At 41.6% G+C, this 12,526-nt stretch overlaps 1 protein-coding gene across 2 annotated transcripts; it reads left to right on the forward strand.

The window, feature by feature from the left end:
• Positions 1 to 4,588: 4,588 nt before the first annotated feature.
• Positions 4,589 to 4,864, forward strand: LOC133771170 (bolA-like protein 2). 2 transcript variants are annotated; one of them, XM_062206912.1, is made up of 2 exons: positions 4,604 to 4,669; positions 4,705 to 4,815. In XM_062206912.1, the coding sequence occupies exons 1-2, from the start codon at positions 4,604 to 4,606 to the stop codon at positions 4,813 to 4,815; spliced, it is 177 nt and encodes a 58-aa protein (XP_062062896.1). The 2 variants fall into 2 exon arrangements, with proteins under 2 accessions (XP_062062897.1, XP_062062896.1); XM_062206913.1 differs by having other exon boundaries at positions 4,589 to 4,864.
• The last annotated feature ends 7,662 nt before the right edge of the window (positions 4,865 to 12,526 follow it).

The raw sequence follows: 12,526 nt of genomic DNA on the forward strand, positions 1-12,526 counted from the left end.
CTTTGAGAAAAAATTAAAAGTTGATGTAGATTTAAAATTAAAATTGTTATTTTAAAACTCATGCTTATAAAGGACTATTCAAGCTGAGCTCCCAATTCTTCTAAATGCACCTGGTCACTGACCACATCTCTCGAGACAGTTGCAGTTAAGTAAGATGAAATTCCCCTACCATGGGCATTTGAGGCCAGGCCAGGGAAACAAATCTTAGATTGTGGGAGGGAAGTTCCATCAATATGTCGGGCTAATGAGAAGGAAACTTTGGGTGAAGGGACCCATTTCAGAACTCTCTAGGTTTTTATTTATATATAAAAATGTGGGTTTCTGATATGTGTCAGTTACTAATCCAGGCCCAGTGTGGAATATATTGATGAATAACATAATGATGGTACACTCAGAGATTTTATGGACTAGTGGAGGACATTATACTTCTATTTATAAATAACTGTAATAGAGGCAGGACTAGGAGCTGTAACATTGGAGCAATAAAAGTGCTATAGAAGTCTGGAGGAGGTGGATATCGTCTCCAGCCAAGGGTATCTGAGGATCTGTCATGGAGGTGAAAGACTTTTGGCTGGAACTTGAAGGATGGGTAATATTTGGATGATCTAGAAGCAGGAGGATGGTTGTTACCATGTTAGGGAAAAATTCTTGGCAGATATCCAGAAATTGAATCCAGTGAACACAATTTTAGCCAGGATAGACTAAAGCTGGGGTAGCTTATGTTATCAGCGAACAGTGATCTAGACAGGATGGACTTGAGTTGGGGTAGTTGAGGTTAAATATGCAGTTGGGATGTGTCTATAAAGATGTGAAGCTGGAGCTACAGTTTAGGAAGGCATTTACGTGTAATTCTCAAGGGGTTGAGGCATTTGTATATTTTTGCTCGATGAGCAATAGAATATTTCTGTTTCAAAAAGACAGCAATGAGGCAGATGGGACATGATTTAGGATGGAGTGAGAATGAAGATAAGAATTCAGGTTAGGAATCTAGTGGAAGATATCTAGTAGGCAATGAAGAGGGTTTGATCAGACAATGCCACATCAAATTCCACTATCTACATTGTAAACATAAGAGGCCACCATCATGGCAATGCACCTTGGAACAAATATAAATGAACAGAAATTGAAGTGTAAAATGGTTGATGTGAAATGAAAGGGAGCCACAAGACATGCTGAGAAGGACTGAAAACTCTCATAATCCAAAAAAATTATCTTTTTATACAATCAACACATATGAAAACTTTAGTTAAAGGTTTATTTATTTATGTGAAGGCAGAGTTGCAGAGAGAGAGAGAGAGAGAGAGAGAGAAAGTCTTCTATCCTCTGGTTCACTCCCCTGATGACACAATGGCCAGAGCTTTGCTGATCCGAAGCCAAGAGCCAGGAGCCAGGAGTTTCTTCTGGGTCTCTCATGTGGGCGCAGAGGCCCAAGAACTTGGGCCATCCTCTGCTGATTTCCCAGGCCATAGCAGAGAGCTGGAGTGGAAGTGGAGCAGCTGGGACTTGAACAGGTACCCTTATGGGATGCCAGCACTGCAGGCAGTGGCTTTACCCAGTATACCACAGCACTGGCCTCCTAATATGAACAAAACAGTTTTCATATATTTAATAAGTAGAATTCTAAGAAGATAATCATACTTCCCCCCTCCTTTTTTTTCTCCTTCAATCCCCCTCCTTCCTTTTGAGAGGGGGGAAGTTGATAATCAACAAAACACCTATGGGATGAATTTTTGGAATACTGACACCATTCTATTTTGGTTGTAGGCTATTGGAGACAGGTTTATTGGGGATTCTGTTTAGATAAATTGGCTAAGCAATGCACCTGGACAGCTCACCATGTAAAGAATGGTTGGGACAGGGGTTGGTGCTCTGGCGCAGCGCCTGGCTTCAGATCAGTGCAGGTCCAACCGTTGCGGCCATCTGGGGAGTGAACCAGTGGATGGAAGACCTCTCTCTCTGTCTCTACCCCTCTCTGTAACTCTATCTTTCAAATAAATAAAATAAATCTTTTAAAAAAAAAGAACAATTGGGACAAGTAGACAATTTAAGTGTTGGTAGAGGTCATGGCAGGCTAGGACATGCATGTCGTGTCATTTGATGCCTTTGGTAGGTGTCCCTGATGCTGGTGGCACAATGAGTTCAAGGCAGATAGAGGTGGTTGGGAGGACACAGAGATAGAGACAATTGCTTCCAGAACCTCAGTCAATTCCTATTTGAAGTCAGCTACAGGTTTCTCAATACTCTGAGGGCAGACCAAACTATAATTAAGTGGCACTGCTTTTCAAAAGTGTTCCATCTCTTTTACATTTTGTTTTGTTTGACTCAAACATCATCGTCAAATCTTGAACATGGTGTGGCCTCTAAATTCAAATGGAAGGTCAAATCTTCTAATTTCATAAAGATGACGGAACTAAGGCTTCTAAGATCAGGCCTTTTGAACTGATATTATTTATTTTCTTACCACTTTTTGCTTGCTGAATAACTTTGATCACATTCCTTAAAATCTCTGAAGCTCAGTATCCTCATCTGTGAGCTGAAATGATGATTGTTTTTGCCTCCAAGGATCACTGTATGGATTAAGTTAGGCTATTCATGTAAGTAATTAAGGAAATAACCTGGAATTGTTTGACTACTTAGGTTAAGTTATTTACTATTCTTCCTCTAATCCTCATGATCATTCCTGGTGTGCTGTTCTCTAGTTGCCTGGATGACTAATCCTTAAAGAAACTATATTGCCTTTCATAATTTTTCTACCTGGTCATTTTCTCAGAGTGAAAAATTTTGGAGGAATTTCACAAAACAAATGGATTACTTCCAGATTTTTGGTTGGGAAGGGTATGTCTTTCTCAGGATCATTTGACTCAAGTCAAAATGAGAATGTGTAGTCTCACTGAGCATGCTTCCAGAATGACTAAAACAGCTCAAGTAGAGTCTCAGGATGCTGTTTTATTTCATATCTCTGCTCTGATTTCCTCTGTGGGTATAACATCAAGAGATGTAGGATGGCTCCCATTGGCCTCAGACTTACCTTCTAACCACTGAGCAACCCAAGCAGGAAGAGATGTGTTAAAGTGTTGAAGTGAATTCCACAGGCCTGATGTGAATCTCCTGTTCTCTGAAGTAATCCTCTTTGGCCAATTGGCTGCCAATTAATTATCAATAAAACAAATATTTATTAATAAATATGTTGATATTGATGATAATATAATTGATAGGCTAATTAATAAGCTAATTAGTTGGGCCCAGTCCATGTTTCCACTCCTTAAAGCCAAGGTCTGAAATTAGCCGCTGAACACAATGGGAATGAGAGTAGGGTGGAATTCGATTGCAGGGGTCCTCAAATTGCAGCGCCCAGTCAATAACATCAGCATCCCCTGAAACATCCAATAGTTACAAACACAAATTCTCAAGCCCAACCAAAACCAGAAACTCTGGGAGTGTCATCTAAGGATCTGTTTTAATAAGCCCTCCATGTGATTCTATGTATTCAAGTTTGAAACTCACTGTTGTATAAGAGGCATGAACTATTCCCAGAAAAATATAGAATTCTGCTGAACAAGCCAAAACAATATAGGGTTACCTCAACTTGTGCCCTAGTATGTGTCCCATTATACAGATGGGGAATCTGAGAGTCCACAAGGTGATGGGACTAGACAAAATTCTCATGTCTAACCAGCTTAGAGCCGATCCTAGACTCAAGAGATTCTGGTTTCTAATCCTACGTTACTTCCACTAGTGAAAGAAAACAATGGAAGGAACACTTTCTGCAATGTACCTGATTGACAATTTTTTTTTTATTTGAAGGGAAGAGTTCTAGAGAAAGAGGGAGAGAGAAGGGGGGGGGGTTCTTTCATATGCTGGTTCACTTTTTAAAAAAAAAAATTATTTATTTATTTGAAAGTCAGATTTACACAGAGAGAAAAGGAGTGGCAGAAAGAGAGAGTTCTTCCATCCACTGATTCACTTCCCAGTTGGCCGCAATGGTAGGAGTTGTGCCTGTCTGAAGCCAGGAGCCAGGAACTTCTTCTGGGTCTCCCATGCAGGTGCAGGGGTCTAAGCACTTGGGTCATCTTCCACTGCTTTCCCAGATCATAGCAGAAAGCTAGTTCAGAAGTAGAGCAGCCTGGACTCAAACCAGCATGAATTTGAGATGTTGGCGCTGCAGGTGGTGGCTTTACCTGCTACACTACACTGCTGGCTCCCTGGTTCCCTCTTAAATGGCCACAATGGCCAGGGATGGGCCAGGCTGAACCCAGGAACCAGGAACTTCTTCCAGGTCCCCCGTGTGGATGTAAGGGCCCAAGGACTTGGGTCATATTCTGCTGCTTTCCCAGGTGCATTAGCAGGGAGCTGGATTGGAAATGGAGCAGCCATGGGACTCAAACCAGTGCCCATATGAGATGCTGGCATTGCAAATTACCCCACAACACCCCCCCCCCAGCAGATTTCTTAAGTAGTTTTCTGGATATATAGTGATTACCCTATCCTCTTAGTGGATTGCTCAAATGCATTTTCAAGACATGAGTTTCGGCAAAAGGCCTGGTGGCTGGTAGGAAGTGGAGTTCTGTCCCCATTGGGCTGTCACCCACTCTGGGCTGTGGCAATGGAGCTGAGCTCCCACCACCTCCAAGAGAAGCTGCAGCATGACCTGGAAGCGGAGCACGTGGAGGTGGAGGACACGACTCTGAACCATTGCACCACCAGCTTCCGAGTCCTGGTGGTGTCCACCAAGTTCGAGGAGAAGCCATTGCTTCAGAGACACTGGCTGGTAAACGAGTGCCTAGCGGAAGAGCTCCCGCACATCCGTGCATTTGAGCAGAAAACTCTGACCCCAGAGCAGTGGGCCTGGGAGCAGCCGAAATGAGGGACCAGGACTTCTACAGCTATTAAAAAAAAAAAGACATGAGTTTCTTCTCTACTTCCCTAAAATGAATAAATTCCTGAGAAATGATAGGAATGTGTAAGGTGGCAGCTTCCATTTCATATCTGCTCCTATCCCAGAAAGCTTCCCCATGCCCAGAGGTTCTACATGGGCAGATGACATGATTATCCTGCAGATGCTCCTGACTTCAGGGCCAAGCTATCCATATTTTACATTTGAAAATCGTCTTTCAGGTAAGGCCAAGTGAAGTGACCTTTGCAGAATGAACTAGACTGAAGTCAACAAGAATTTATTGAGCAGGGAGTATGTGGCCAGGACCGTCAGTCATGGCTGAGTTTACAGGGAGCAAGAAAGCATGGACACTCCCCTAAAGGAGATCCCAAATCAGTGAAGCAGATGAGATGAACACAGTTAAAACAATTAGAGAATTTTATAGGCACTTTTATCCTCTAGTCATGCTGTTGTGTGCCCTACATCTGAATCCTCTTTCTGTGCTTTGAGAGATTGCTACTTTATGAATCTTTTTTTTTTTTTTTGACAGGTAGAGTGGACAGTGAGAGAGAGAGAGAGAGAGACAGAGAGAAAGGTCTTCCTTTGCCGTTGGTTCACCCTCCAATGGCTGCTGTGGCCGGCGCGCTGTGGCTGGCGCACGGCGCTGATCCAAAGGCAGGAGCCAGGTGCTTCTCCTGGTCTCCCATGAGGTGCAGGGCCCAAGGACTTGGGCCATCCTCCACTGCATTCCCGGGCCATAGCAGAGAGCTGGCCTGGAAGAGGGGCAACTGGGACAGAATCAGGCACCCCGACTGGGAGGATTAGCCTGTTGAGCCACAGCGCCGGCTACTTTATGAATCTTGATTAAAAAAAAAAATTCACTTCACAGTATAGAAGCTGAAAAAGCTAGATATAGACTTTCTCAATTACCCAGGGAATGAAGGCATGGTTGACCAATCAGAGGTGCCAGATCGGAGCCAGTAGTATATAGAAAAAGATAAAAATTGGACTTAGATGTACAATTTGGGACAAAAATTCAGAAATTGAATTGTACAATTTGGGACATGCTCAATTGGACTTGCCCCAAATGGTGGAGTTAGAAACATGCCAGGGGATTCCAATACAATCCCATCAAGGTGGCATGTACCAATGCCATCTCACTAGTCCAAGTGATCAATTTCAGCTCACAACTGATCACACTGGTAGGTCTAAGAGTCAAAGGGATCACACAAACAAGACTAGTGTCTGCGAATACTAACTGATAGAATCAAAAAGGGAGAGAACGATCCAACATGGGAAGTGGGATACACAGCAGACTCATAGAATGGCAGATGTCCTAAATAGCACTCTGGCCTCAGAATCAGCCCTTAAGGCATTCAGACCTGGCTGAAGAGCCCATGAGAGTATTTTAGGCATGGAAAGACAAGACACTCTGGCAAAAAAAGAAAAACAAAAAACAAAAAAACAAAACAAAACAACAACAACAAAAAAAAACAAACCTAAATGAAAGGTCTCTGCAAGTGAGATCCCAGTAGAAAGAACGGTCCATCAAAGAAGGAGGTAACTTTCTCTGAAGGGAGGAGAGAACTTCCACTTTGACTATGACCCTGTCGGAATAAGGTCGAAGTCAGCAAACTCAAGAGGCTTCTGTTGCCTTGGCAACTCATGACTAGAGCCTAGGGAGATTTCTGACGCCATAAACAAGAGTGTCAAATTGTTAAATCAACAACAGGAGTCACTATGTACTTACTACTCATGTGGGATCTCTGTCCTTAATGTGTTGTCCAATGTGAAGTAATGCTATAACTAGTACTCAAACAGTATTTTACACTTTGTGTTTCTGTGTGGGTGCAAACTGATGAAATCTTTACTTAATATATACTAAACTGATCTTCTGTATATAAAGATAATTGAAAATGAATCGATGTGAATGGAATGGGAGAGGGAGCGGGAGATGGGAGGGGTGCGAGTGGGAGGGAAGTTATGGGGGGGGAAGCCATTGTAATCCATAAACTGTACTTTGGAAATTATATTTGCTAAATAAAAGTTTAAAAAAATTGGACTGGGAAAAAATTCATCATTGTGGAAGTAGTGGCATTTGCCATGTTTCAGGGCACTAGTGACAAAAGGAGTCAAAGGTGGCAGCAGAAGTCTTACTATAGGGAGTACAGGTGGTGCTGGCTATAGTGACCAATGTTAAAACAGTGGAGCTGTTGAGGGCAATTAACCTAGTAGTTACAATGCTGGGTAAGATGTCCATGTCCCAAATCAGAGCTTGATATTTGACTCTGGCTCCTGACTCTAGCTTCCTGCAAATTCAGATCGTGGGAGGCAGTGACAGTGGCTCAAGTAATTGACTTCCTGCCACCATGTAGAAGACCTGGATTAAGTTCCTGGTGGCATGTCTCTCTCTCTCTCTCTCTCTCTCTCTCTCTCTCTCTCTCTCTTTCTACCTATATCTGTGTATCTATCTCTTTTTAATTAATTAATTAATAAAAAAGGAGAATCAACAGGGCCATCAATATCCTCTCCTGATTCCTCATGAATCATGATAGGTTTTTTCTGTGAAGTGCTTTTTTCTCTAGGCCTTTCTAGTGATGCTGTGAATTTCTCAATATCTTTCCATTTGTTTTCCAAGGGGCTTAAGTTTAACCAGAGTCTGTTTCTGTTGCTTGCCCTGTCTGCTCTGAAAAACACTACCTTATTTATGGTTTTCCATATTTCATGATGTTTCTCACCATGGTATTTATGCGCGGAGTTCTCTCTCTCTAAACAATTCTTCTCTCCTAGGCTCCTATTATCTCCTCCTTATTAATCCTATTCATCCCCATTCTTCAGTCTCAACTTGAATGGCATTTTCTTACAGTGGCAGCTCTACCTGAGCTGCTGGATCACTTCTTTGTATCCACTCTCAGCACCCTATATTCTTCCTTTGAAATACTATCCATGTTTGTGACATCATGATTATTGGTGCCTCGGTGCCACATTGTCTTAGTCCATTTGGGCTGTTATAACAAAATAGCATAAACTAGGTAATTTATAAACAGTACAAATGTCTTACTCACAGTTCTGAAGTAGAGAGGTCCAAGATCAAGGCACCAGGGATTCAGTGTCTGGTGAGGGTTCTCTCTCTGGTGAAGTCTTGCTGCATCCATGCATGGTAGCAAGGGTGAATAAACACACTTGAGCCTGTTTCATAAGAGTACTAATCCCATTCATTAAGGAGGAACCTCATGACCTAACCACCTTCTAAAGGCCTCATCCCTTTCACCACTATGTTGAGGATCAGGTTTCCTCATATGAATTTTTAGGGGGCACAAGCATTCAGATCACAGCACTCATGGAACTAGACTAAAGACCCAGGAGGGTAAAGATTATATCTCATTCATAGTTGTCTCCACTACCTAATACAATATTAGGTACATGGAGTTAAGTACCATTTGAGATGACTGAACAGGAGAAGCAGTTAAAGACTGTTAGGATATGTGGCATATATGATAAAAATCTATAGTCATTCTGAGAGGGCTATAGAAAGAAAGTATGATCAGGGAAGGTTTTGCATGGCAGGTGGAGCTAAGTTAAACTATTTCTGGGATTTGATCTGTAGGAGGACAGGGGAAGCACATTTCAGATCAAGGAAATAGCATGGATGCAAGAGCAAGAAAACGACTTTTAATTGTACTCTCAGGACATAGGTAAGGGCGTTTTGGCTGGAAGAAGAGGTCTGTGTACAAGAGAAAGAACAGAGTAAGTTGCATGGGTCTGAAAATAGTCTAAGAGCTATATTTTTATGCATAAGTGCCTTATCTTGCCTAAACATCAACCTCTCTGTTATGAAATAAGAATAACATGTAGTACATAGGAGGGTACTTCCAAAAGGTCAGAGAAAACATGTATTTTTAAAAAAGTATACAAATATTTCAAAATTGCTTTGCAAAGAAATAAATTTATCTTTTAATTCTATTTTTTTCTCACAACCTTTTGACTTAAGCTAATACTTTTCCTGGAATGAAGTGTGTGGTAAACTGGTGTGTAATGTTCATATTCCTTTTGAAAAGCAAAAATGATCATCTGATACTATGAACCCATCAACATTGTCCTGTGCTTGCAAGACAAAGTCAGAGATCCATTGTCAGATTTTGAAGTTCTTAATCATAGAACTCACTTTTGTTTTCCCATTATTGTCTTCCTTCTAATTCACTCATATCTTTACTCACAGTTCCTAAATTTCTTTCACATCTCTGTGTTCTTCCACATGCTCTTCCTTTTGACAATAAAGCCTTTCCCTTCTCCCCATTTCCCTTCTCAGCCCACATTATAAATTTTCATTAGTTATCCATTTAAACTCAGATCTGACATCTTCATCCAGAGTTAATAATTTTGCCTTCTGTCCATACAGCAGACTCATAAAATGACAATCACTTTAAGTAACACTCTGACCTCAGAAGCAGCCCTCAAGACTTCCTGGTCTGGCTGAAAAGCCTGTGAAAGCATTTCAGGCATGGAAAGCCAAGATATATGGCAAACGATGTTCTACATGAAGGATCTCTGTGACTGAGATGCCAACAGAAAGATGTGGCCATCAAAGAAGTATGTACACTTCTCTAAAGGGAAAAGAGAACTTCCATTTTGCTTATGGCCTTTTGCAAATGCTAACAGAGTTTGTGGACTCAAAAGGCTTCCATAATCTAGGCAGCTCATGTCAAGAGCCTAGGGTGGTCACTGACGTCATACATAAGAGTGTTAATTGTTAAATTAACAACAGGAGTCACTGTACACTAAATCCCCATGCAGAACCTCTGTCCTCATTGAGTTGTATTATGAGTTAACTATAAAACCAGTTCTCAGTTTTGTATGTGTGTGTGTGAGTGTGCAAACTGTTGAAATCTTTATTTACTATAGAGTTGTTCTTCTGAGTATAAAGTTAATTGAAAATGAATCTTAATGGAGAATGGGACTGGCAAGGGGAAAAGGAGGATGAGGGATGGGAGTGAGGGCAGGAGGGTGGGTATGGTGGGAAGAATCACTATATTCCTAAAATTTTACTTATGAAATTTGTATTCCTTAAAAAATAAATAAAAATTTTGTCTTCTATCATATTGTATATATATACATATATATATATTTCAATGATCATATATTCATAATTTTCTGTACCTAATCACACCTATGTGTCAAGAACTTAGTAGACACCCACTGGATTTTAATTAAATCACATTTACTTTTAACAGTATTGAACACTAGACACATTTGTCTATTAAACATTAAAAATGAGTTTCTACTATGTTTCAAATACAAAATTAAGAAGCAGTCATAGCAGTGATGATAGGTGTGGTTGTGGTTGGTCATAGAACTCTTGAAATCTCACTGATGGAAAGAACTTCTAAAGCACCTGCTGTAAGTACCTTTACTGTCAGATAGAGAGAATAAGGCCTCAAGTGAAGAGATTCTCTAAGGCTACAAATTAATTTGTAGCAGAACAAATGCACTTCTGACCGTTCACTTGGGGATATGTTAATATCACCTTATGTTTTTATGCTTATTATGGTAATGGCAACACAATATTAGCCATTGGTTAAATGCTATTTTATAACACTAGCTAGTGCTATGAAGGGTTAATATTATTTTTCCTACATTTCATGTCACATTACATGGCTGCATCTAAATAACAGTGTATATTTTCTTTTCCTTTTTTTTTTTTAGTGGGAGGTAAAATAGCAAGGTTTATTAGGGAAGGAATATTCGTAAGGATGAATGGGCACCTCTCCAGACAGAGCCTGAGAGACTGGGGATGGGGAAGGAGTGAGGTTACATAGGTTACATGTTGAGTGGAGAGACTACACCTGACCAGGCCAGGTGGGCGGCTCAGCAGAGAGACAGAGGGCTGAGCGTGCAGTCCGGTTGAGGGGGGGGGGGTTAAGGAGATGGGTCTTGCTTCCCCACCTCTGCTCCTCTTAGAACAAAGGGCTTTTTGGATGTAAATAGAAAAACTTCTCTCTTGAAGGTCTGAAACAAAGGACTTTATGGATGCAAATGTTATCAGACAGGAGGAAGGGAGCAGGGTATTTGAGATGCAGATACTGGGCTGCACCTGGGAGATTGTGGAAGATTGTCAGGCAGAAGGGGTGGGGACCTCCACCTGGCAGGTTATCAGGTAGAAGGGGGCAGGGCAGGGCAGGATGTGAATACTGGGCTGCCCCTGAAACACCATCAGGATGACCTTGAGATGCAGCATATGCTGGACATAGATGTTATGTTGCATACACATAAGCTCATAACTGACTTGCTACCTAACATTCCCCCCTCAAGAGGTAATACCCAAAATTCTTTGGGATTATGGGTGGAGTTCCGTTTTCTGTAACTTCTTCAAAGCTGGCATATGGGCGTCGAGGGGGATTTGGGTAAATTCTCTATTAGAGCAAAAGGGCTCTCACTGTCTCACAGATAGTAAGACACTAATGTATCAGGTCCTCCTTCTAGAAAACCCTCAGGTAAAAATAATGCATTGCTCTGCTCTAAACCCAGCTACTTTAATGCCAGTTCCAGGGGAAAGCGGTCGCCTTCACTCCTGTACTGAGTCTATAGACTTGATCTATGTCAGCAGAAGGGACCTAAGAGATAGTCCCCTGACTAACACAAATGAGGTTTGGTTCACAGACAGAAGCAGTTTTGTCAAACGGAGCCTGCTTCTCAGGGTATGCAACAGTTATGGCATGGCACATTATTGAAGCGTGCTCTGCCCCCAGGAACTTTTGCTCAGTTAGCAGAACTGATCACTTAACCAGAGCTCTAAAACTAGGTAAGGATAAGAGAAAATAACTCCCAGGGGTCTATACAGCAAAAGGGAACTTACCCTAGGGAGGACTGGCAAATAGATTTTACATAGATGCCACTCTGTCAAGGATATAAGTACCTGCTTGTACTTATAGACACCTTTACTGGATGGGTAGAAGCCTTCCCAACCAGAACTAAAAGAGCTCAGGAAGTGACCAAAACTCTCCTGAAGGAAGTTATTCCACACTTTTGTCTCCCAAAATCTTTACAAAGAGACAATGGGCCTTCCCTCATCTCCCAGGTTACACAAGGGATTTGTAAGGCCCTAGGAATAACCTGGCTCCTTCACTCTGCATGGAGACCTCAGTCTTCCAGTAAAGTAGAAAGAGCCAACCACGCTCTATGGAAACATCACAAGCATAGAAATGTATGCTTGGTAAGAAGGGTTAAGAAGGAAAGAGTTGTTTTTTTTTTTTTTTTTTTTTTTTTTTTTTTTTTTTTTTTTAAGGAAAGGACATGGTTTGTAAGAATCCTGATGGCTAGTTTACTCTAGACTGGAATGGAAATGATGGAATGTTTCAAGTAAGTTGAAGAGGGTGTGTGGAAGTCACAAAAGGTTATGAAAGAAATATTGCACATGCTAACTGCTGCTCACAGAGGTATCCGTGCCATGTTCCAGGAAGAATGTTGTCTCTGGGTCAATCAGAAGACAGGTACAAATTCAAATTCGTACTTTTCCTGGACAAAGCCAAACAGCTCCAGGACCAGGCCAAGCAGGGCTGGGATTTCTGGCCTGACATCTGATCCTGGAAATCCTGGCTATTTCCTCTCCTTGGCCCAATAACTTCTGGAATCTTGATGCTTCTCTTTGCACCATGT

Source organism: Lepus europaeus, chromosome 12 (assembly GCF_033115175.1).
Source record: "Lepus europaeus isolate LE1 chromosome 12, mLepTim1.pri, whole genome shotgun sequence".
Lineage (NCBI taxonomy): Eukaryota > Metazoa > Chordata > Mammalia > Lagomorpha > Leporidae > Lepus > Lepus europaeus.

Excerpts from the sequence above, each read along its gene's own strand:
- LOC133771170 (XM_062206913.1), top strand. The coding sequence starts at position 4,604 with ATGGAGCTGAGCTCCCACCACCTCCAAGAGAAGCTGCAGCATGACCTG.